The 24,438-nt window shown below is 46.2% G+C and overlaps 1 protein-coding gene across 1 annotated transcript in view; it reads right to left on the reverse strand.

Moving 5' to 3' along the window:
- Tmtc1 (transmembrane O-mannosyltransferase targeting cadherins 1) overlaps nucleotides 1-22,490 on the reverse strand; it is a 223,706-nt gene extending 201,216 nt beyond the window's left edge. Inside the window, exons 1-2 of the mRNA XM_059256410.1 lie at nucleotides 22,192-22,490; nucleotides 4,590-4,767 (exon numbers count right to left, since the gene is read on the reverse strand). Of these exons, the coding sequence (XP_059112393.1) occupies nucleotides 4,590-4,767; nucleotides 22,192-22,490 (477 nt within the window). The remainder of the gene's footprint in view (nucleotides 1-4,589; nucleotides 4,768-22,191) is intronic.
- Between the last annotated feature and the right edge of the window lie 1,948 nt (nucleotides 22,491-24,438).

Here is a 24,438-nt window from a genome sequence, read left to right on the forward strand (position 1 = left end):
GTGAGGAGGTGAGGCTAGCTATGGTAATGGGGATGAACCTGCCATGTCCGGACGTAAGGGAGCAGCCGGGCCCCTCGTGGTGAGTAGAAATACATGCACATTTCTCAGCCACAAGCTTCAGGCCTTCATCACTTTGGGCTGTTTTGTTAAAACCCCGTTAACACACTGGAAAGTGCTAGTGAATACGACTGAATAGAATCTAAAACAGATGAGTCTCTCATACCCCAAACACTTGACACCAAAAATGTCTCAGAGTTTGTATTTTTTAATTTTTATTTATTTATTTTTTATTTTAGAATATCTTCATGCACAAGCAATGAGGTGTCTTGGGGATGAGATCTAAGACTAAACACAAAAAAATTCACCTATATTTCTTTATACTTTATACACACAGTCTGAGGGTGAACTTATACAATATTTTTAGCATTGCCATGTTTCAGCTGCGACCTGTCATGTGAGGTCAGGTGAGAAATTTCCTGCTTGTAACATGTCAGCATTCAAAAAGTGTCAGGCTTTGGAGAATTTGGAATTTGAGATTTTTAGGTTAGGGGTGTCTGAGCTGTAATGGGCATGTGGACCTGTCAGCAGGATAACAAAACCATAGGTGGAAAATGCCCATTAGAACTTCATTTGCCTTCAGGTTATAATGTGTTATTTTAGGAATGCTATTGACAGGGTTTATATCAAGTAGACTCTGTATAGAGTTACAAATATTTATTTTATCTGCAAGAATGAGCTCCATTAGCATCAGACAAGGCCAGGAACGTGGACGAAACATGTGACAACAGCTAAGAGCCAGACCAACTGATTAGATCAGAGCCAATTTTCTCCTGAGCCCTCCTGTTCAGATTCTAGAAATGCTGGCTTTAATCTTCAAACTCTTTGTTCCTGATCTTGCTTTCACTTCTGCAAACCAATATCTATGATGCCCAAATTTAAATTTTCATAGGAGAATCACAATAATTTCCCCAATATTTTTCATGATTCAGAATTCAGAAAGGCATAAATTTTCAAAGAAATACAACATTGGGAAACCTGCTCAAAAATATCCCAAGATCTGCCCGAGAATCTCCAGGGCTTAAATGAGGTAGTCTGGTCCCCTTCACTCCCTGCCCTGCAGGACACTACCCCACTGTCACCATATGCATTCATTCAAATGTCAGCTGAAAGATGAGATTAACCAATGTGTCCCATGTGCTTAAACGTGAACTAACTTTTCTCCCCTGTTTCTCTTACACAGATTTGTGTGTCTAGTCTCGGGCTTTCTGTGAGCTTGTGTATAAACCGGGGTAGGAACTCTGCTCCCCATCCCTACAATCTCCTGGCACCTACAAGCCTAGACTCGTTAGCTATTTGTTAACTGCCTCACTTATAAAGCAAGCCACATCAGCATGCTGACACACAATCATATCGATGCTTCTAAACCAAATTCCACCCCCAAATTTAAATTTTCCATCCTTCCTGGAACAATGTGACATATGGTCCCATTTTCAGTCTTTTTTGACAAAGATGAGTGATTTCCCAAGACCCCCGTGTCTTACTGTACATGTTTAATAATTTATCACTAATTGTCTATGAAGTGCATTGCTTCTCCTGTCTCTCTGTCCTCCTCCCCAGAAACCCGAGCTTCAATCTATAATTAAATAGGGACTCCATTTCGCTCTGTAGTGTAAATGGTACGTTGGGTCAGGCTTGTTCACCTCTTCTTCACAGCTCCTTCATCTTGCAAAAACAAGTACCTTCCCAGTATCCTTTTCCAAATAACGGCCCAGCTCTTCAACACCTATGCCTCTTTAATTGTGTTACTATGGACTTTTTTATTAGCACAAAAGCCCCTGGAAACCCCTTTCTAAAGGTCATTCTGCTAATAGGATTTGCCTGTTTTTTTAGAATCCATCCTAACCTCTGTCAGCTCGTGATCATACTGCCCAAGGTTGCCTGGCATGTGCACTCTCTCTCCTCAGCCATTGAATTAAAACTCCAACCACACAATCGGTTGGTCTTTCCTGCAGTAACTGTCCCCAAGCACAGTACAGCTCTGGGACTGTAATCCACAAATTGTCAAAATTATAATATCATCCTGGCCTTCGACCAACACTGCCAGGAACAGAAATCTTTGGTTATTTTCCTTCATATCATGTCCACAAAGTGCATTGGAAAGTTAGGTATTTCTCATCTACTTAGGTTCATACATAAAATTGATAATCATACTTTTAAATACTAAAAGAATCTAACCTCTCATATACCATAAATACTGACATTTTTAAATTAGGCTTTATTATACCCAAGGGAGCCTGAGCAGTTCCAGCTACCTCATCTTCTACCTAAACAAAGGGGTGTTTAATTATTTTCTTTTCTTAGTTTGTTGAGCCAGCATTTCATGTACCCTAGGTTGGCTTAGAACTCTGTACTACATAACCCAGGATGACTGTGAACTCCTGATCTCCCTGCCTCCACTTCTCAAGTGCTGAGATCACTGGCCTGGGCCATTACACTTGCTAGGGAGAGCTTTCTTTCAGTGGACACCTTGGGAGCCTTCTCTTCCTGTGAACTTCTTCAGCGCTATTCCCCTTCGGTATTTCCTCCTGATGCATTGCAGACTAATGTTTAAATATATTTTATTTATCAGATCACCTCTCTATTGAAAATGCATATGGATTCTTTTGGTGCGTGTGTGCTGCAAGATATGGAAGTCAGGGTTTCACACACACTGGGCAATCACTCTACCACAGAGCTCTATCTATCTATCTATGGTCCTTAATTATCTTTTAAATTTCCTGGGATAATCATAAACCTCTACATATTATATTTTAATTATGTATTAGTATTTTGGTTATAATTAGCATCATGATGAAAGTAGAAAAATGTTAAGCACTAAACACGAAGGTGTACATGTTATTACATGTGGCTGGTTTTGGTATCTGTGGCTAGTCTACCTTTTTGTAGAAGATTAAGATAGTGTGCAACACAATTCCAAGTCTGATTTCCACCTTTTAGATGGTTCACATGCATGAGAATGGAAGGATGTGTGCTATAGGCGTGGCTTAATGCTCTGAACTCCAAAGTCCGAGGCAATTACCACTTAGGGATCCACCATCTCATGTAATGTTTTATGATCCATAATCTAACAAGTCAGCCATGTTTGACTTGAATTTGGACAGAAGCAATGAATGTAAGCACATCAGTCTTTATGCAATCTGCCATCAGACTCTCCTCTCACTGTAACCATTTCACAGAAGTAAACAGCTTTACCAAGACACCCTGGAGGACTGTTACTTACACGTCAAACTCTTCCACTTATGGGAACTTTGCCCAGTCTAACACACACACACACACACACACACACACACACACACACACACACACTCATTTGTCAAACCTCAAGCTCAGAGATTTAGAATTTTGCTCATGAAAACATAGCCATCATATGCCAAATTGGCAAGACCAGTCCTCACAGTAATATCAATTAATTGAATCAGACTTCTCATGCCAGTTCAAATAAACATTCCATGAATCCCTATGGACACTATTTCACTTCTGACTCAGAACTTTAACACAGAGTACTTACTACCCAGTACCTCTAACACCAGGTTGTATTCTTCACGGATATAGGCATACCCGGGAAGCCCTTCTCTACAGAGGCATCGCGACACCCACACATCAAACTGTCCTTTGCAGGGGTCCCAGAGGTGTGCACTGCTGGGACACGGTCAGATCACAATGCATGAGCATTCCTCATCCAAATGAGAGAAGGACAGATGAGAACAACTCCAGAAGAGACCCAATGTGGCATCTTTACCAAAAGTGTGTTCTTGGGTAGATCTTCGAGAAAGTATCCAGGTGCCAGCAGAGGCTCCACAAGCCATTCTTTGGAAGCCATAGTGCCTATCACCTACTGGAAGGCTTCATTCTCTGAAAACCTTGGTGCCTGTGCCCCGTTAGAAAGCTTTTACCTACCATAGCAACACATATAAAAGAAATCAGCCACTGCTACTAAGACTTGACACAGTGGCTTCATGACACCATCTCGTCTGGTGCATGATGAACCAAACCCTCTTAAAAGAGCCACAGATCCAGAAGCAATACCTTCTGAACAAAGTCTTCCTCACACAAAATTAGTAAACTTCTTATTGAGTAACTCAGAAAGCAATTACTAAGTCCATCCTTGCAACTTGGGAGAATGTCATCAGTCTAGCTTTCTTCCTCCAGCACCTGTAGTTTCGTAACATAAACACAGGCATGAAGCAGAGCAGGGATGGTGACACTGTGGTAGAGGTTTCACAATGCCCTCTGCTATCTAAAAGCACACAAGATTTAAATTTTTTGCAAATAAAAAATTGGAAGTGTCCTTTACCTCTTATAATAATCACAGCCCCTGTGAAAAGCAGCAACTGAATGCTGGGCAGAGCCGATATGAACATTCTAAAAGCAGCATTGGCAAGCAGAAGGGCACAGAGGTCAAGCTAAACATGACACGGGCCTTTCAAGTCATGAGATTTGAAAGAGGAGAAATGACTGTTTTAGCTGATATATGCAGACAGACGTTTGGCTGCTAGTGGTCATTATTTCATAGCATCTGTTATACTTACCGCCTCGGTGTGGACCGGGTGCACTGCAAACAGCAGGGCTGTTACAAAAGCCAGTCCACGATTCTTGAAGACTGTTTTATCACAGGTATACATCAGCACGAGGGTCACCAGGCAGTGTAGAATGACATTCACCGCATGAAAGTAGAAAGGGTCCATGCCAGTCAGAAATATGTTTAGCCTGTAAAAATTAAAAATAGAGCAGTCTGTATGAGCCGTAATCACAATATGAGCACAAGAGATCCATCCATCACTTAAGAAGACAAGCTATTGGATAATAGCTTCCAGGGACTCTCAACACTTTATGCTTGTGGACGGTCCAGCTTTTTCCTATCTCAGAATTGGCTCATCTATAGAAATCAATGCAGAGACAGCACATTGCTATTCAGAGAACTTGGACCTCTCAAGGAGGCAAATAGACGGGCATCACTCCATGACTCACCAATGCCCTCCCTTCCTATTATTCTTGCATTTACTTCTAGCCCAGGGGAGGGTCCTAAGTGCTGGTGTCAGAGCCTTGGCCGCTGGAGATAAACAGAAACCAGGGGGCTGCAACTGTATCTCAGCCAGGACAAACAAGGCATGAACGTGTTCTCTCAGCCACGGTCCCATCAGGAACCACGTTTCCAGGTTCTACATCTGGAAGCTGAGTCTCATTGCCACCCCACACAGGGCATTAGCAATGCTGGTTACTCTAAGCTGCAGCTAAGACAACACAAAGGGCAAACTCACGTGAGGTTTCGGTGTATGCAGGGTTTTTCTTAATGTTTATTTATTTTGTATGTGCATGTCTGGGGGAGGGTAATGGAGAGGGTAGGTGCATGTGTTCACACATGTATGCCACTGTGCACATGTGGAGGTGAGAAGACAACCTACTGGAGTCTTTCTTTCCCAAAGAAAGATGAAAGTTCTCTCTTTCCACCATGTGGGCCTCCAGGATCAAACCCAGGTCATCAGGCCTGGCAGCAAGCCTTTATCCACTGAGCCATCTGGATGCCAGGGTTTGGTTTTAACACAAGCTCCCACTGATCTGAGGATCTGACTGTTAACACTATGACAAGCCAACTAAAAGAGAATCACAGACAGAAGGGAATCAGGTGCTCATCATAAAAAAACTCCTTCATGGCACCCAAACACAGAGCAGATACATCTAAAGGTCCCCTTTAATAACAGGATACAATGTTCCCAACTAAGTCTGTAGAGCAGTGGTTCTCAACCTTCCTAATACAGTTCCTCATGTTGTGGTGACTTTCCTTGCTACTTCATAACTGTAATTTTGCTACTGTTGTGAATTGTAACGTAAATATCTGTGTTTTCCCATGGTCTTAGGTGACCCCTGTGGAAGGGTCATTTGACCAAATGGGTCGCAACCCACTGGTTGAGAACTGCTGATGTAGAATTATAGAAGAAAAAAAAATTCCCAAACAAAACCTCTTGCTGGACTTGGTGGCACAAACTGGTAATCCCAGCACTAGAACAGTTATGGAAAGAGGACTGGTGTGAATTTGAGACCAGTGCAGGCTACAGAGGTAAGCCCCTTCTCAAAAACCCAAACAAAAAAAGTACTCTTATGCAGGGCAGTATGCACACAATAAGGAGTTTGATGGCCCACAGCCGGCTGCCCTCCAGTCCATCACACCAAAACAGCAATCCCAGGTCTTTACCCTAGTGCTCTTGACCTGCCCCTCTTACAAAACCACCCTCTTTGTCTAAACAACCAATCAAAAATGTACAAGTCACTCTAGAGATGACATATGTGGGTTCTAAACAGCTGGCTTGATTTATGCACAGCTTGGACCTTTAAAACTCTAAATATCCCAAACTTTATTTGGGCACATGAATCTAAACAATACAGTTACTGGTTGTGTTGGTTTGAGAAATATCACTCCCATAGCTTTGTGTCCCCTGTTGGTGGCACTGTTTGAGGAGGTTGTGGTTAGGAGGTGTAGCCTTGCTAGAGGAAGTACTGGACTGGAAGGATTTGAGGGTTTATAGCCTCCCTTTACTTACTGTTCCAGACATTTTGCTACCATGCTTTCCCCACCACTGTAGACTGTACCCTCTGGAACTGTAAGCAAGTGGAGATGGGATTCCCCAGAGCAAACAGGCTAGCAAGACTAGCCACTCTGGTGAGTTCTGAGTATATAGGGAGCAGAGAGGAGTCCCTGAGTGGATGTGTATTGTTGACATGGGCATGGCCATGCCAAGGACTCCAATGCCTCAGCCCCATGGGAACGGCAAAGCCTTACCCAAGTGATGTTCACCTACAGAGACTTCCCCTACAGAGACAGTGTGCTGTACCTAATAAGCACACTGAGGTTCTGGGTAGCCAGGGGTGGTAGATGCCTTCCATCCATCTGATCCCAGCTTTCCTATACCCACATCTGTGTATTTGTCCTTTCTTTATTCCCTCACTGCTCATAATCAGGGTTCTAGGACTGGAGCAGTGCAGGTCATGGTATCTAGGTTTGACTGAGACAGGGTCTCAATCGATAAAGTAGAAGAGTGAACTAAGGATGACTGATTCCTGGCATCAATCTTGGACTTCCAAAAACATATTTACACACACATCTCATAACGTTATTTATAAAATAGCAAGATCTAGAATGTGTAAAAAGATAGAGGTACATAAGTTTGAGACAAAATGCTAACAAAATTTTCAGACATAACCTATCTGTGAGCAGAGAGCAGAGTCTCTGGTTCTGGAAGCCAATATGAGTGTACAGAAGAAAGGGTGTTAACTGATTAAGTTTCATAATTTAATAGAAGAGGGGCTGTGATCGATGCTCTGCATCTATGTCTTAACAGAGACATCCATCAAAATATCTTGAAGTCTGCCTGCATACATGACAGCCCAGGATGGATTTGCAGCCAATACAGAGTGGAGACTAATACATCAATGTCCTCCAGGTCTGAGATCACCAGCGCCTGTCACAGTGCCCTGGTGTTATCTCTGATCTGCCCAATGCCACTGCCAATAGCTCAGTGTAACTACAGAATCCACACTTACAAAGATTACACACTGTCTGTGCTGAGAAGGGGAAGGGGACACTGGAAGACTCACTGAGATTCAGGGGCAAAGTGGCCACAACTGTTGATGTCAACACTCTGCTGAGGGCTAAAACACACTGGGTACAAAAAAGAGCAAATACTTGCATCCAGATTAGAACTACATATATCCTATGGCCCAGAGGGATTTGTTACCCTCACCTGAAAAAGTTAATGTTCTCCAGCCACCAAAGCAGGGACAAATCCAACAGAGAGAAAACGAGCCACAGAACTCAACAGTTTATCATTTCAGTTTATTCAACAAAATTTGCTAGGTGCTAATCACAGGAGGCAGAGCCCAGAGAGACAACAAGAGATATGGTGTCTACTCTTAAAGGGTTAACAGAGTAGTGGGAATAAGAAATGAACATACACAGATCATCAATAGTGGCAGAGCTCCGGCAATGGAAGGACCTACCAGGTCAGAGCTCTCAACGAGGGAAATGTTCTCCAAGTGGAAAAAGAGGCAAGGCAGATGATACCCAATGTGGGGCAGCAGGGCTGAGAAAGCATCTTAGACACTGGGGTCACCTGCACGAGGGAGCTCCAGGATGGTGGGGGTCCTCTGAAATGGAGTCTCAAGGAGGTGGGTTTGGGCACATGGGGGATGCTCAAGCTAGAGAGAGATGGTGAGCAGAAGTGATCAGTGTGCAAGGGACATGATGTTTGTGGAGCTTACAACGTTGCTCTCCAGTGTCTAGAGCAAGTGTCACTCATGGTTGTTACACAGTAAATACTGCAGTAGATGATGGATGGACAGATGGATGGATGAATGAAACGCTGAGACAACGCACTTACTTACTCTAAGTCTACCCAAGGAAGAAAGCAAGATTTAATTACATTAGAAACAAACTCTCCCAGGCCAGGCTCCCCCCATAAACAGTTTCTTTTCATCTTTATACATCTTTTCTTTTTTAATCAGCCAATATTTTTTAAAGATGTTTGTATACAAATACTTCAAATTTATTTTAAAATATTAGAAGACTTGACAACTCCAGGCTGCCTGTGCTACATGGGAATATGTGGGTACCAGTTTCATTAGGGCAAATACTCACAATTAGCCATCGTCTCTAGTGTGCTTCTAATGAAAGCCACTCATTTATGATGACACAGGAGACTAAAAAAAAAGACAGCTTGACTATTGTTTAAAGAAAAATAAAGTATATTTCTAGAAAAGAAGGTATTCCCATGTACCTACAATGTAAAGTACTATACACCAAAGAACAGGTCAGTCCCTCAGTGACCCAGTCAACTGACACCTTCAGCAGCTGAGATTTCAACCTTTAGAGAAAAAGTACAAAGGAGGCCTCAGCTCAGAAAAAGTGGTATCATGGAAGTGTGATGTTCTGTCTAGATTATCAATTTGATGGGATTTAGAGTCACTTAGGGGACATAACTCTGGGCCTGTCCATGGCACTGTTTCCTGAAAGGGTTGAGGGGAGACACTCATCCTCAAAGTGGGTGTGACTTTAAAAAAAAATCCAAGATACAAAGAGATCCAAAGGAAAGGCAGTATAAGCCTGCCTGCCTCTGCTTCTTCCCGAGTGAGTCCGTGGCTGACATCAAAGCTTCTTCAACCTCAGCAGCTCTGCAGGGACCATCACATTGGGACTGCCAAGACCTCTAGATTCAGGGACTGAGCAGCTTCTCCAGCATGCAGGTGGCCCTTGTTACCTAGCTTCTGCCATATAACCCGACCTAACAACTCTTACACTATGCATATATCCTATGGGTCCAGTGCCTCTAGAAAACTCCAGTGCAGCTGGTAAACATTTAAAACAATATGTGTGCCTGGTTGACCTAAACTGTCCACAGGAGTACAGTGACAGTCCCTTAACACCATCTAACCTGAACAGTGTCTCAGGTTCCAGGTCACCCTGACAGTACCTCCTTGAGGCACTCATTAACAATTGTCTTCAGGAATTATGAGCAATTTTTCAGAGATTTAAGAAGCTAACTTCTCTCCATCACTGGAATCCATTGCATTCAGCACACAATAGATTCTAAAACAAATCTGTTGAATAAACAAATGGATTTAAATTATGCTGGGAGTCGGAAAAGCCCATCTTTCCCTTTCGGCTCTAAGAATCACTCATTTTACTTGGCTTAGTCTTCACTTCTCATTTAGAACTAGGACAAGCAGTAGGAAATATTTTTTTCTGAAATAATCTTAACAGGAATCTCTGACCAGCCACGAGCCTCTCAGTTTAATGGACTCCCCTTCCTCTTCCTACACAGCTGACCAGGAGAATGGGGCATGAGCTCAGAGCACTCAGATGGGCTGATCTCCAGGCCAGCCACATCGGGTCCCAGGAAAAGTCCTAATGCCCAATCATCTGACACCAAAGGACAACAAGGCAGAAGGGGCATGAGCTCCTTGCCTCTTCCCTCTCACAGTCAGGAGCTTCAGATAAACTCTCATTTCCTTTTAGTATCATTTTAAGAAAATATCCTGATCTAGGGGAAGAAACAAAACAAAACTCAATCAGGATGGATCCCAGGAAGAGAGACTTGTGCTGGGGGACATACAGGGTCCATTCTCAGAGGCCCCTGGGTGTACTTCAGTCTGAATGCTCCAAATCCATGAATGAGCCAGGTCTGGAAACTGGGCCAGAGGGAAGGATTTCCCACTGTGGTAGCTCCAGTCTGCTCCTGTGCACCCACCACCACCACACACACCTGTATTCCCCCAGTACAGGTCAAACAAAGTTCTAGATCAGTCTCTCTACTTCATTCAGCTTCCTTGGCATGAGTACCTGCCAACCCCACAACCCCAGTGCAGTCCAACAACTGAGCACCAAACTTGTTTGTGCTGTTCTCATGGAAATGATGCCTGGTTGGGCACTCAAGCCCTGAGACTCAGCCTCCTGTAACCTGGGGTTTCTTTACTAACATCTGAAAGCCCCTCTCCGTGGCAGTCCCCCACACATATGTAGATCACAGTCACCTTGCAGGAAGGAACTGTCCCACAGCTTCTCCATTCTGTAGTTGTCCCAATGACATCAGTCTAGTGCCTTGGGGAAGGCAAAGCCACCCGACACTCTCCTCTCGGGGGGACTACAGTGGAACAGAAGATACGAGTGCACGCAGCTGTAGATGCCTGGAATATGAACTACGCTGTATCAAGGACAAGGTGACACTTGGACCTCCCTAAGCGTAGGCCTCCACGGGGTGCCAGTGGTCACCAAGCTTCTCTGTGCGACCTTCAGCTATGACTCCCTGCTCCTATCCCATCTCAAGAGAGCCAGAAACAGATCTGAGAGGAAGCCTGAGATCTGCACCCAGGCAGAGAACTAGCAGAGCTAAGAGACATAGGTCTCAGACCTCAACTGAGGGCATACAGGGCGAGCAAGTTCAACAGAAAACCAGAGTGCTCAGCAGTAAGCATTCTCTTCCAAAAGAGAACTCAATCAGGAAAGGGGGGAGGGGTAAGTGTACTTCCTTCATCATCGTTTCTTGTGTGCATGTGTACCTGTATGCAAGATATCGATGTGTGTGCATTTGAAGAAGAACCTCAGCTGTCATTCCTCAGGTGCCAGCCACCCTGTTTTTGAGACAGATCACCAAGTAGGCTAAGCTTGCCAGCCAGCGAGCCCCAGAGACCTGCCTGTCTCTGCCTCCCCAGTACTGGGTTAATAAGCATGGTGTTGCTACTATGCCTGACCTCTCCATTTCTTCCTTTCTTTCTTTCCTTTCTTCCTTCCTTTCTTTTTCTAACATGGGTTCTGGGAGATTGAACTCAGGTCCTCATGCTTGCCAGCAAGCATTTTACCTTCTGAGCTATTACTCCAACTGTATCAGCATTTATGGTACGTTTCCTGGGTGTCCACAGCCCAGTACGACCCACCGAACATGCCCATCTTCCGTCATTTCCATTTCCCCACGTCTAGCTGTCCCACGGTTGTCAGGCTTGGGAATGGTTTCCACGGTCACCTTAGATCACTCAGCCAATAAATAAGACCTGGTTCAGCTTGTTTCCCCTCTAAGGCGAATCTCATAGGCGCTCAATCATTCTGGATCTCTTCTCTATCCCTCCAGTTCTAGACAAATCAACAAATCATCACTTCGTCCCTCTGAAGAAACAAACCATGCAACTGATGGCGGCACCACAGTGTGGAGGAGATCCAGTTCTGACTGGATCCTCCCCTCCTCACTGGGCATGAGAAAGCTGCTCCCCAGGAGAGGTGCCAACCACCATCATTGTCTCCTTGGCACTCTGAGTGATGACAGACTAAAGGGAAGGACATTGAAGGGGGACCCTGGGCAGGAACACTGGTGACGGCACAGGAAAGAAAACATGGTCAAGGGAGAATCAGCAAACAGCTAGAAGAGCCCAATATCTTAGTGATATTGTAACTAAGCTGCTAATTTTGCACTTGCTTTCTTCAGGAAGGGTGTGTTCTCTAGCACCCCTGGGCACACTGGAGTTCTGACAGGGTCTACCCACAGTTACAGGAAATAACTTAGAGTTATCTCCTCTTGAGACTCCTGACTCCAAATATCCCCAAAGCACCTTTCTGACCAACTGCTATAAAACCAGGGCTTCCCATCTCCCTCCAGTTCTCCAATGCTCTTGAATGCCTCACAGGATTAAGGAAATTGCTGCTCTACAGGAGTGTTAGAACAAAACTCAGGACCAAGGGCAGCTAGCCATGCCTGGCAGAAGGCCTGGAGAATCGTAAACACACACCTGCCAAGCCTCAGACGCACCTGGCTCAGAGCATCAGGGTGGCATAGAATCTACCAGGGAAGTGTGAGCGGACCCTGGGCTGGGGTTTTACTGGGGCTTTATTATTTTGGGCTTCATTATTTGGCCCATTTGATTGACACAGGACTGAAGTCAATCTGCAGTCCCCTTCCCCTCTTCAAATGGGAGGTAGAACCGATATCACACAGCTCAAAGCCCATCTCTAATCATTACTGGTCTTTTTAGCTCCATTTAGAGCATAGGGCCCACAGTGTGTCACTCGCTCCTCAGGCATGGTGGACCCATTAGTCTACACCCTGAATAATACGGAATTCCTTACATTGAGAAATCCCAAGGGTTTAGAAAGAAGGCTTCTCTGAAGGAACCCAAACCAAATACCAGACCAAATCTAGATGGCTGGACCATCTGCTTCCTTTGACAAGACTCTGAGGTCCCTGTGCTCCACCTGGTTACTTTAGAGAGAGAAAGCAGGGCATTGGCATGAATGGATCTTAAGCCTCCATGGGGAAGAGGGGAGGGTACAACCTCAGAGGTACAACCCCTGCCTCCTGCTCTGAACTTGCACCATGCACTCTGCAACTTTGTGTGCTTCAGTGGTGTCCTGGGGGAAGGGGAACAGTGCCAGACTAAAGATCTCCATTCTCTCCACTTTATAACAGCCACAGTCATCCTTCTACAGCCAAAGCTGCCCTTGACTTGAGGAACACAGGGCCCTCAGGGATCCTCTGCAATGTCCAAGGAAATCCCCCTCTGGTCCCCTTTTCTCTTCCAGAGAAGAAGGAAAAAAGTGAATTGAGACAGAAAACTGGGCTGGAGTATGGTGATATTTTATTTGTGCTGAAATGTGATTTTATTTGTATGTTAATAAATAAAGGTGCCTGGGGGTCAGAGCTAATAACAAGCCATTTAGCAGAAGTCTGGCAGTGGTAGCACATGCCCTTAATCCTGATCACATGACAGGCAGATCTCTGTGTGTTCAAGGATACCACCAGCATGGAGACACATGCCTTTAATCTCAATACCAACCATAGAGACCTGGAGGTCTGTATAGACAGGCAATGACAAGGAGGTCATGTGGTTGGGTTTAGAACCAATGAGAAGGCAGAACAGAAAGTCAATAAAAAGACAGACATATAGGAAGTAGGCCTTTTTCTCAGGGGAAGGATGGCAGCGGCAGTGAGGGGTAAGAAGGCGGTTTTAGTCTTAGCTCTTAGCTACTGCTCTCTGACCTCTTGGGCTTTTAACTCTGCATTTGGCTCTGTGTTTCTTATTTAATAAGACCATTCAGAATTACATCTACACTGGACAGATGGCTCAGTGGTTAAGAGCACTTGCTGTTTTTCTGAAGAACCTGAGTTGGGTTTCCATTACAGGAAGCTTACAACCCATCACTCAAGCTCCAGGGAGATCTAGCTCCCTGTTACATATATATGTGTATGTGTGTGTGTATGTATATGTGTCTGTGTGGTCTCTGTGTGCATGTGTATGTGTGTGGGGTATATATATATATATATATATATATATATATATATATATATATAATATATCCCAGTGCATATGTATATAGACACATATACATACACATACACATACATACATACATACACACACAGATGCACATACATACATACACACATACAGACACACATACATACACACAGAGACACAGAGACATACAGACATACAGACACACACACAGATACACACACATACACATATACAGAGACACACATACACATGCACACAGAGACCACACAGACACATATACATACACACACACATACACATATACACACAGAGAGACAAACAGATACACACAGAGACAAACAGATCACACACATACACACAGGCACATACATACACATACATACACACAGAGACACACACAGACATAAAGACACACATAAATATAGACACATACAAACACACACACACACACACACACACACACATATCTTTTAGAAAGACAGGAACCAAGCAGACTTCCCATGCAAAGAGTGCAGCCCCATGTTTAATTCTTCAGCCCTACTTCGCAAGCCGGGCAAAGTCTACATGTTATAGACAGCTCACAGGCAAAGTCTGCATGTTATAGACATACAGCTCACAGGCAAAGTCTGCATGTTATAGACAGCTCACAGGCAAAGTCTGCATGTTATAGACAGCTCACAGGCAAAGTCTGCATGTTATAGACAGCTCACAGGCAAAGTCTACATATTATAGACAGCTCACAGAGGAGAGGCAGAACACTGAAACCAGTGACAGAAAATGACATCAGACAGCAGTGGATTTATGGAGGGCTTGGATGAGGACAGTCCCTAGAAGGTTCTTGTGCCGTGTGTGTGTGTGTGTGTGTGTGTGTGTGTGTGTGTGTGTGTGGTCCCAAGATGGTGGACCAAACCCGGGAGGGGTGTTCGTGCCTCGAGGGCTCTGACCTAAGCACGGATTTCCCAGCACTTCGCTAGTTATAGGGAGGTGGAGTCTAGCTGGAGAACAGATCACAGAGCACGGGGCTCTCGGGGTTCCATCTGGTCCTGGGCTCCTCTCTGCCCGACTCCCTGCTTCCCGCAAATGAGGCGGCAGCTCTGCCATGATGCTGTGCCTCATCACAGGCCCAGAAACCACAGAGCCAGCCAACCACAGACTGGAACTGTGAGCTACAACCTTCCTGCCTGCCCTCTCTACTCGCAAGCATGGTGTCACAGTGCCGGAAAAGTGACTGACAGATCAGAGTAAGAAACTAAAGGTGAAACGTTGAGAATGTTTAGATCAGGAGTCCTGAGCAGGCCTCCTTGACAACATAATGTCTCGGCAGATGCTGAAGGCACAGAGGCCATCGGCAGCGGCAAGTCTGGCCTGTGAAGAAGCTAGGGTTCCAGGGTGCTGGGTGGAAAGGACAGCCTAGACATCAGCGTGGGAGGCAGGAGTCCAGGACTTTGCAGGCAGAAGCCACATCTTATCAGCGGGAGGAGACACACTACCATTCCTTTGGCATGACCAAACATTCCTCAGTCCTCATAAAGAGGAATGACTAGACTGAAGGTCTGGAAAAAATAAGAGTGTGGCTGCAAAGGAAAATAGAAAGACATTTGTCAATAAAAACAGGCTGCTTTTGGAGGCAATTCTATTATTTCCTTCAGGGACAAACTTGTAGAAAAACCCCACAATCCAATTTTTGGCTCCTCTCCTTTCCTGCTCTTCCTATACAGCCAGACTGAGGTCTAGACTTATCTATGAGACCATGATCACAATCTCTGCCTCCAGTGCTTTCTTAATTTAATATAAAAATTTCATTTTTTAAAAAATCATCTTCCCCATAGAGACTTTACTGCCTTCAATTCTTTTTTCCTTGCCTGTGTGTCCATCACAGAATGTCTGGGTACCTTAATCAAATATCCCAGGCCATCTTCACTCTTGTCTAGAGTATACAGAAAGCAGTATGACCCTGCAGAGACAGAGACCTCAAAGGGGTCAGATCAGCAGGAGGAGACCCAAGATGAACATTTCAGCGTTCTCGAGTGCAGGGCATGGAAGCTAATGCTTGCACATTCTCAGAGTTGGAAGAATTCTATGACTAAAGATGAGAACTACTGGTAAAATCTCTCATTTTCAAGCATTAAAGCATTGCAGGTCCCCACAGCCACACATATTAACATATTCTATTTTTTAGCTCTGACATTTAAACCACCCACTTCACTCTTATGATTTATGTTAGCATCAGAAGCATTCAGTAAAACTTTAGAGCAAATAATGATCTAATAGCCTAAACATGGAAAGAAAAACCCCGAGTTTAAGGTCCTGCAACCAGCCTAACTTTCTTCATCTTCAGTCCTGAAGACCACGGGTTCTTTGTTGAGTCAGGCTCCACTCACCGACTGAATGGAAATTTCCACAGGAACCTCTTCCCGAGAGGAAAGGGGAAAAGGACAAAATGAAAACACGAAGTACCTTTTAAATCAATCAAGGCAATTTTTCAAGGGGGAGTTATGGGCACTGTGGCCTTTAGTTCTGTGTCAGTTCAGTATCTGCAGAGAAGCTTAATGCATTCCTCCTGATTTCAGAGGTCATGCCCAGGGAGGGAAATGACATTATGTCCTTTACAGGAACATGGATGCAACTGGAGACCAGAAAAGACAAATATCAGATGCTTCCTTTTGTATGTGGAACTTGGAATTTATATAAATATAAAACCATATATATATGTGTATATGTATATAATACACATATGCATATACACACAAATATATAACATGCAGGTATCTGTATATTTACTATGTAGAGAAGCAGTAGGAACTAGTGGGAGGGGCAGCCAGAAGAAAGGGGAGGGTATGGGCTGAATACGGTGAAAGTACAGGATGTACTTAAGTGAAAACAGTCTGTGTTAAGTCCCCCTCCCCCACTATGTACACTGATGAACACCAATAAAAAAAAAAGTTAAGGATAAAAACAAGCAGAATCAAAAGAACGTGAAGACTGCAGAGTAAGTTTTCACATGCTTTGTTTCTTCTCTACTATTGTCTAAATATATTCCTGCATGTCCTTGCTCACGAGCAGAGGTGACTATTTGCAACACGTAGGAAGAACCCCCAGGAGTAATCCAGAGAAAAAATATTTACAATAGCCACATGAGAGGTCACCATTACTCGCCTACAAGTCTGATGCTTGGGTTTGGAAGCCAGCAGGGCTGCCAGTGGGGAGAGAGGGCAGTGCAGATGAAAGCCAGGATGAGCAAGAGTCACAGACAACACGCTACATTGCTCGCTCGCTCTCACTGCCTCTGACGCCCCACCTTAACAAGGCAAACTTGCAGAAGGCCTGACTCTTCCACTCTAGCTGCTCACACCTGTGCTGGCATTCCCAGCCACCAAGGCGGAGCTCAGGGGAGACTGGAGGCCTGTGACCTGAGCTACTGCAGTCCCCACCAGGAGCAGGCAGCACTTCCTGCTCAATCTACATGAGACTCTGGATCTCAGCCTGATCATGGCCACTTCCCTCCCACCTTCCAAACCTCTCAGAACTGTCTCCTGGGGTCAGCCCTAATGCAGAGCCACCCTGGGAAGAGGGATCTAGAGACAGTCACAACAGAGTGAAGGTGATGGAGTATACAATCCTGTCACACCTTGTTTCGCTGCTGTAAGCTCTGCAACTAGTATCATCTGGTCACCTTGTCCTCAGTCAACTTCACCTTTTACGTGAGAAGCATGATAAGGCTCTTTACTATACAGGAATATGTTGTTGGTTGTTTTTACTCTGTGGTCTTTTGGGGAGGCCTGCCACCCAGCTCCCATATAAATCACACAAGGAGGCTTATTCTTCATTATAAACGCCCGGCCTTAGCTTGACTTGTTGCTAGCCAGCTTTTCTTAACTTAAATTTTCCCATCTACCTTTTGCTTCTGGGCTTTTTTTCTTTTCTAACTTCTGTATATCTTACTTTCACTCTTACTCCATGATTTGCTGTGTGCTGGGTGGCTGGCCCCTAGCATCCTCCTCTCCTTGTTCTCTCATGCCCTTTCTCCTTTTTTTCTCCCAGATTTCTCCTTGTATTTATTCTCTCTGCCTGCCAGCTCCACCTATCCTTTCTCCTGCCTCGCTATTGGCCATTCATATCCTTATTAGACCAACAGGTGTTTTAGATAGGCAAAGTAACACAGCTTCACAGTTAAACAAATGCAACATAAAGAATGCAACACATCCTTGCACCATCAAACAAATGTTCCATAGCACAAACAAATACAACACATCTTAAATTAATATTCCACAGTAGGTACAGCTGTTATTCTTTATATACAAGCATTGGTCCAGCAAAAGAATTATGTATCAATTGATTATGTTTGTTCTTAAGGGAGTTTCCATCTCTCAGTATGTGACATACATTTAATATAGAGAGGATATAAACTTACTTTTACTAAGAAAAAGAAAAAGGTTTATATTTTGATTTGGGATTCTATGAGAACAAAAAGTAAGGTACAAAAATAAGAGAAAATGGATAAACCTTGGGACATTTATAGACTATCACTCAGAAGTGAAAAGAAACAAACTCTTCATTGCACAGAACCACCTGAATAAAACTCCAGAGAAATGCTGAGATTTAAAAAAAAAAAAAAGAAGCCAATCTCAATAAAGTGTGCGTTAAGAAATTTTGCTTATATAACATCAAAATGATAAAATTATAGAGATGGAGAATTAGTGGTCAGGGTGGTAGTTTGTGGGTTAAATGTTAGACTTTAGGTGCGTTGCTATGATGAGGAAGTATAGAGTTCATGCAATGGAGGTGTTCTAGACTTTGTAACTATAGTAGAATCTCAGAAATTGACACCTGTCATAAAACTGCAGAGAACTAAATACACATCAAAATAAATAAAATAGCTATGCAAAAGCTGGTGAAATCTACAGGATTGGGGGGGGGGGGATCCTAAGGATTATATCAATGCTATTTCCTGCACCCAGGACCACTAGCCCAGAGGTAGCTACAATGGGCTGGGTACTCCCATATCAATCACTAACTACGAAAATGCCCTTCAGGCTTGCCTACAGCCCATGTCATGGAGGCATTTTCTCAACTGAAGTTCTCTCCCTCACAGATGACTCTAGCTTGTGCCAAGTCGACACAAAAACCAGTCGGGACACTAGGCCAACGCTTGGTTCACACCAAATGCTCAAAGTGGCTCTTTCCATTCCTTTTTGCAGGTTCAGGTTACACAGGTCTAACTAGACATGGCAGCTCACTGAATCTGTAATCTCAACACTGAGGAGGCTGAGGCAGGAGAGCGGCCATGAGTAAAGAACCATCCTGGGCTACATAGTGAATCCCAAGCCAGCCTGGGGTATGGAGTGACAGCCTGTCTCAAGAAACAAACAAAAAACAGGAGGAAGAGGAAAGGAAAGAAAAACTATAAAGTGTCTGAAGTCTTCAGTCCATGCTACTGCACTAGAACATGGGTTGCACCTCATTGACTACTCAAGAGGTGGCCACTCCGATTGAAACCAACCATGTGAACAGGACTGGTCTGCTTCTCTTCCAGATAACTATTCCAAGTCATATCCGGTTGCTCCCTAGACTCACAACTCAATTGGCCCATTAAAAAAGAGGAGGGGACATTGCTGTGTCTCTATTTGCTTTCTACTGCTGTGATGAACACCACAACCAAAAACAACCTAGGGAGGAAAGGGTTTATTTGCCTTACATGTCTGGACCACAGTTCCATCGTTTAGGGAAGTCAAGACAGAAACTCATGCAGAGACATGGAGGAACACTGCTTACTCAGCTTGCTGTGACCACCTGCCCAGGAGTGGCACCACCCACAGAGAGCTGGACCCACCCACACCAATCATTAATCAGGAAACTGTCCACACAGGCTTATCTACCAACCAGTCTGATGAGAGCATCATATTCTCAATTGAGCTTCCTTCTTCCTAGATGGCCCTAGCTTGTGTTAAGTTGACAAAACAAAACAAACAAACAAAAAACCTAGCCAGCACTCTTCTAGCAACCCACACAGCAAAGGGCCATGTCTTAGAAACCAAACTTCTCTGCATAAACAATGAACACCCACCGGGCGGTGGTGGCGCACACCTTTAATCCCAGCACTCGGGAGGCAGAGCCAGGCGGATCTCTGTGAGTTCGAGGCCAGCCTGGGCTACCAAGTGAGTTCCAGGAAAGGCTCAAAGCTACACAGAGAAACCCTACACAAACAAACAAAAAACAATGAACACCCAAAAGAGGTTGCATATTCCCCCTTCCCCTGCTCTGCCACCCTGCCCATGAACCCCACCAAGACCCCCTTCTTCACTAACCACCCCCACCAGGGGTTTGAAGTCAAGGTAGTGATGTAAGAGGTGGAGTTTCTACACACCCTCCCTCCCTTCCTCCTCTGCCCTGGCAGAACTCCTGCTAGGAACTATTGAAAACACTTGGACAGCCAGCACCATATATGTACCCCATCCTCCAGCAGGCATTCAACCCTGGCCCTTTAAATGGAAACTGCTCAGGCCGGGGACCAGGGCTGTAAAAAGTCTGCATATGGAGTGCTGTGAGCTTATACAGCTTCAAATTAATCAACAGCCTCACCTACTCAATGAAAAAGCCCACCAAGGAAGCGTTCCTATTTTTAAGATTAAAAAAAAAACAAAAAAAAAAACACTTGGGAAATTAAAAAGGCTGAGAAACTGCAGCTAAGGCTACCTTGGGCTGAAAATCAACACAACTTTCCAAAGATAAATGTTTATAAAACATCCGCTTAGGAGTCAGACGTGTTATTTTCTCAGTCTCTTTAAAACATTAGTTTATTTGAAAGAATGACGTGAAAAGCCAACTGCCGGGTTTCCTTTTCTATATCATGGGGCCACCTCTCCAAAGCCCTGGGCCTGAAGGTCCACGCTGACTGTTACTTTGCCAACTGTTCCCAGAGATCAGTGCCATGAACTAGGGCTCCGATGACAAGGATTGGAAAGCAGGTTTCGGGGCTAATACCCTGTGAGAGCTGTTGTGTCCTACTCACTCACACCAGCTCAAATGCGGAGCCAAGTTACACTGAATGGAGTTCAGCTCTTGGGTTCCAACCCGTTCTTTCCCCAGAATTCTAAATTCAAGCGGATACCCCACCCTGCTAACTCATACTTTCGGTCCGGATTAACTACTTCACACCAGAAACGCTGTGTCATGATTCCGGAGTTGGGGAAGGGTCTCTGCGACCCCAGGTAGGTGCCTCACCACTTCGCGCGTACTCGGCATGGGTCCCGGGGGCTGGGCGCCGTGTGACGAACTCGGAGGCTGGGGTTGGAGATGGTCGGGTTAGGGAGACTATCAGCGGCCCAGTACGCAAAGCCTGATGCTCAGGGTAGGGTCCCTGACCCCTCTTCCCAGCTTCTGCCTGAAACACTCACAGCCTGGCAGCTCCAGGCGCATCCTAGGCCACCTGATCCGGCCCCCTCTACTCCTCATCTGCCCAGCAGTCCAACCTCCCGGGAGAAGCTAACAACTTGGAGCAACGCCACCCTCTGGAACCCTCCGATCGCCAGGAGAAGACCGGGAAGGTTAGGGAAGGGTCGGTGCGAAGTCAGGTCTACCAGCCCTGAATCCTCGGGAACCTAGCAGGAAGAGCGCAGTCTCAGGAGAAACTCAGTTCCAACTCCGCAGCTGGTGCCCCAGGAGCCAGGAAGCGCGGGAGAACCTAGGCTTAGCTGAGAGGACCCGGCAGAGCAGGGAGGTCCCTGAGTACCGCGGAGAGAACCCAAGACAGAAAAAACAAAAACAAAACAAAAAAAAAAAAAACCAAACAAACAAAACAAAAAAACAAAAAACGGTGCAATGCTTGAGAACCGGGGCAGGGCCTTGAGAACCTGGAGCTAATCCTGGTAAGGACCTGAGGCAGAGCCAGGAGGACTCGGGACAGAGCCTGGCACAGCAGGATCAGGGCCAGAACCGGGAGGGTCCAGCCAGAGCGACGAGGTCCTGGGGCAGAGCGCAGAGAACCTCCGTCAGAAAGAAGCCAGGGCTTCGCTGACAGAATACTAGACAGAGCCAGGACCTGGAGCCGAGTAGAAAGCACTGAGGATAGAACCAGGAGCACCAAGCATAGAGCCCAGAGGACCTGGGGCAGAGCCAGGAGAACCGAGCTGAGCAAGGAGGGGCAAGCGTAGAACCTAGTAGACCAGGCTGAGCCGGGAGAACACGAGGTAAAGCGAGGAGAACCGGGCTGATGGCAAGAAGATCTAGGGTAGAGCCCGGAGGACAGAGCTGAAAGGGGAGGGCACCCAAGAGGAGGTACGGATGGATCCGTCAGAAGTGCCCCCGCAGTGCCACCTCTTCTCCAGGGACAGGTGAACAGACCCCAGGGCGCACGGGGCTCACCTGAAGGACAGCACGCACAGCGGCCGATAGGACTTGTGGCTGGTGCTGTCCGCCAGGCCTTTGCCCCAGAAGTCGTTGGCGAAAACGGCCCAGCGCAGCGGGGTCCCGGGCCGCACGTCGGGGTTGTTCACGATCGCCCACACGTCGTCGTGCACAAACTCGCCCCGCAGTGAGCGGCCGTAGCACAAGCAGCTGGCCCCGGCTAGCAGCGCAGCGGCCCCGGCCGGAACCAGCCCGCAGCGCGGGCGCCGCGAGGGCGCGCGCTCCCCGCCGCCGCGGTCCCCGCGGGTCACCAGCATCGCGCCGCCGGCACGGCCGCTCCCGCGCGGCGCGCATCCTCCCCAGCCGGGGCCCGGGCGCGCGGTGGCCTGCGTAGCTCGGGCATCGCGCGCCCACTGTCCCCGCCCGGGCGCCCCGTGCTCCGCCGCCGCGGTGGCCCAGCTGCAAATAAACAGCGGTCCCCCCGCCTCCCCGGGCCATCGCCGCCGCCTCCGCCCACTGCGCATGCCCGCTCGCGCGCCTCCGCCTCCTGGATGCCGGGACCCAAGGTCCCTAACACCTGGCCTCCGCCCGCGGGCGCCGGGTCCCAAGCGACTAGAGCGCGCACAGGTGGAGCGGGGTCGCTGCCGGGCTAGGGGTGGGGGAAGCGACACGCGGGAAGGCCACTCGGGGTCCCTCCGGGTACGCCCAGCTGCTCTCCCAGACCTATCCCCAGTCCATCACAGCTGCGGAGGGACAGGTCTCCGCCGCCTCCTGGCCGGGAGCCGGGATGCTTAGCAGGTGCGCTGTCTACACCCCAACACCGTCTCTCCCCAGAGAAGCTAGAGATTAGACACCCGCAGAACAGCGCGAGGACACGCTCCAGCGCCCGCAAGGCTTGAAGCTTTACACCGCGTTGCGCCCCAACCCTGGGAACGCACGCAGCCGTCCCTTCCCCGAAGCTGAGGGGTGCATGCCGGGCTGTGGACTACCTCCTTGCAGTATTGCGCTGCTGCTGCTGCTGCTGCTGCTATTACTACTACGGTTTACAATAAGCCCTGGGTTTGATTTTTTATTTCCATTCGGCTGACTCTTTTGTTTTTCCTTTAAACTCTTAAGCAATGAGAGGCGCCGAACACATCACTTCTGGCGTTCTTTTGGTTTTGGTTTTGAGACATTGCCTTACTCTGTCGCCCTCTGGCATTGGTTATGGAAGGAGCCAGGCTGTCCTCGAATCATGGAAATCCTCCTGCCTCAGCCTCTCTGGCCCAGCTGCTTTACCTGCTGTCTTACTGGATATCTTGGGTGTAACTATTGTCTCCTGGGTAGTGCATGCAAGACTGCCAGCCCTGTCAATACAAATTAAAACTGCAGACCGCCCTGGCATTGCCTCTAACTCAGAAACTAACTGTCTTTCCCGAAACTGTGCTACTTTTGAAAGCCAATCACAATATGTAAATAAATGAAGTGTTCCAGAGTAACACCGAATTCCCCTAGTATTGAAAAACCTGTTAATTCTTTCAGGCCACTTGTGAACTGACATGCCTTTTTACTTAAGTTAACTGAGATTTCCATACATCCAGACCACAAACCTCAAAATTAAAGTCACCATTAAAACAGACAGACAAACAACGACAACCAATTTAAAAAAACTTTGGACAAGAAAGAAAAGAAATTTGAAACGTAAAGGAGAATTTGTTCTTTGAGCCTTCCAATGGCTCCTTAATTTTTAACACCTGAGCACTTAATTCAATAGTTCTCAGATTAACAGGAATGCAGTCCAAGACATGACGACCCATTTTACCTCTTTTGATGTTTTATTTATTGTTGGTGAATTAAAATTGGTGTCAGAGAAGCAAAGCTGAAATCCTGAGCCCTAGTGATGGCTTTACCAGAATATCTGATCCTCAATGGCTGCTCTAGCCAGACCCCACACACCTGTGTCTTTAGCTTCCTCTGTAGTAATAAAAAAAAATGGATTGACCTGGTATATACTGTGCTAAGGAAAGGTGGAGGCACAAGGCTGCTCATGCTCTCTCTCTCTCTCTCTCTCTCTCTCTCTCTCTCTCTCTCTCTCTCTCTCTGTGTGTGTGTGTGTGTGTGTGTGTGTGTGTGAGAGAGAGAGAGAGAGAGAGAGAGAGAGAGAGAGCGAGAGAGAGCGAGAGAGAGCGCAAGAGGGAGACCATGTGTGAGAGAGACTGATTTGTATCTGTGTGTGTGACGATAGGTGTATTATGTGAGAGACTATGTGTGTGAAACTGTGTGTGA

Source organism: Peromyscus eremicus, chromosome 3, assembly GCF_949786415.1.
Source record: "Peromyscus eremicus chromosome 3, PerEre_H2_v1, whole genome shotgun sequence".
NCBI lineage: Eukaryota > Metazoa > Chordata > Mammalia > Rodentia > Cricetidae > Peromyscus > Peromyscus eremicus.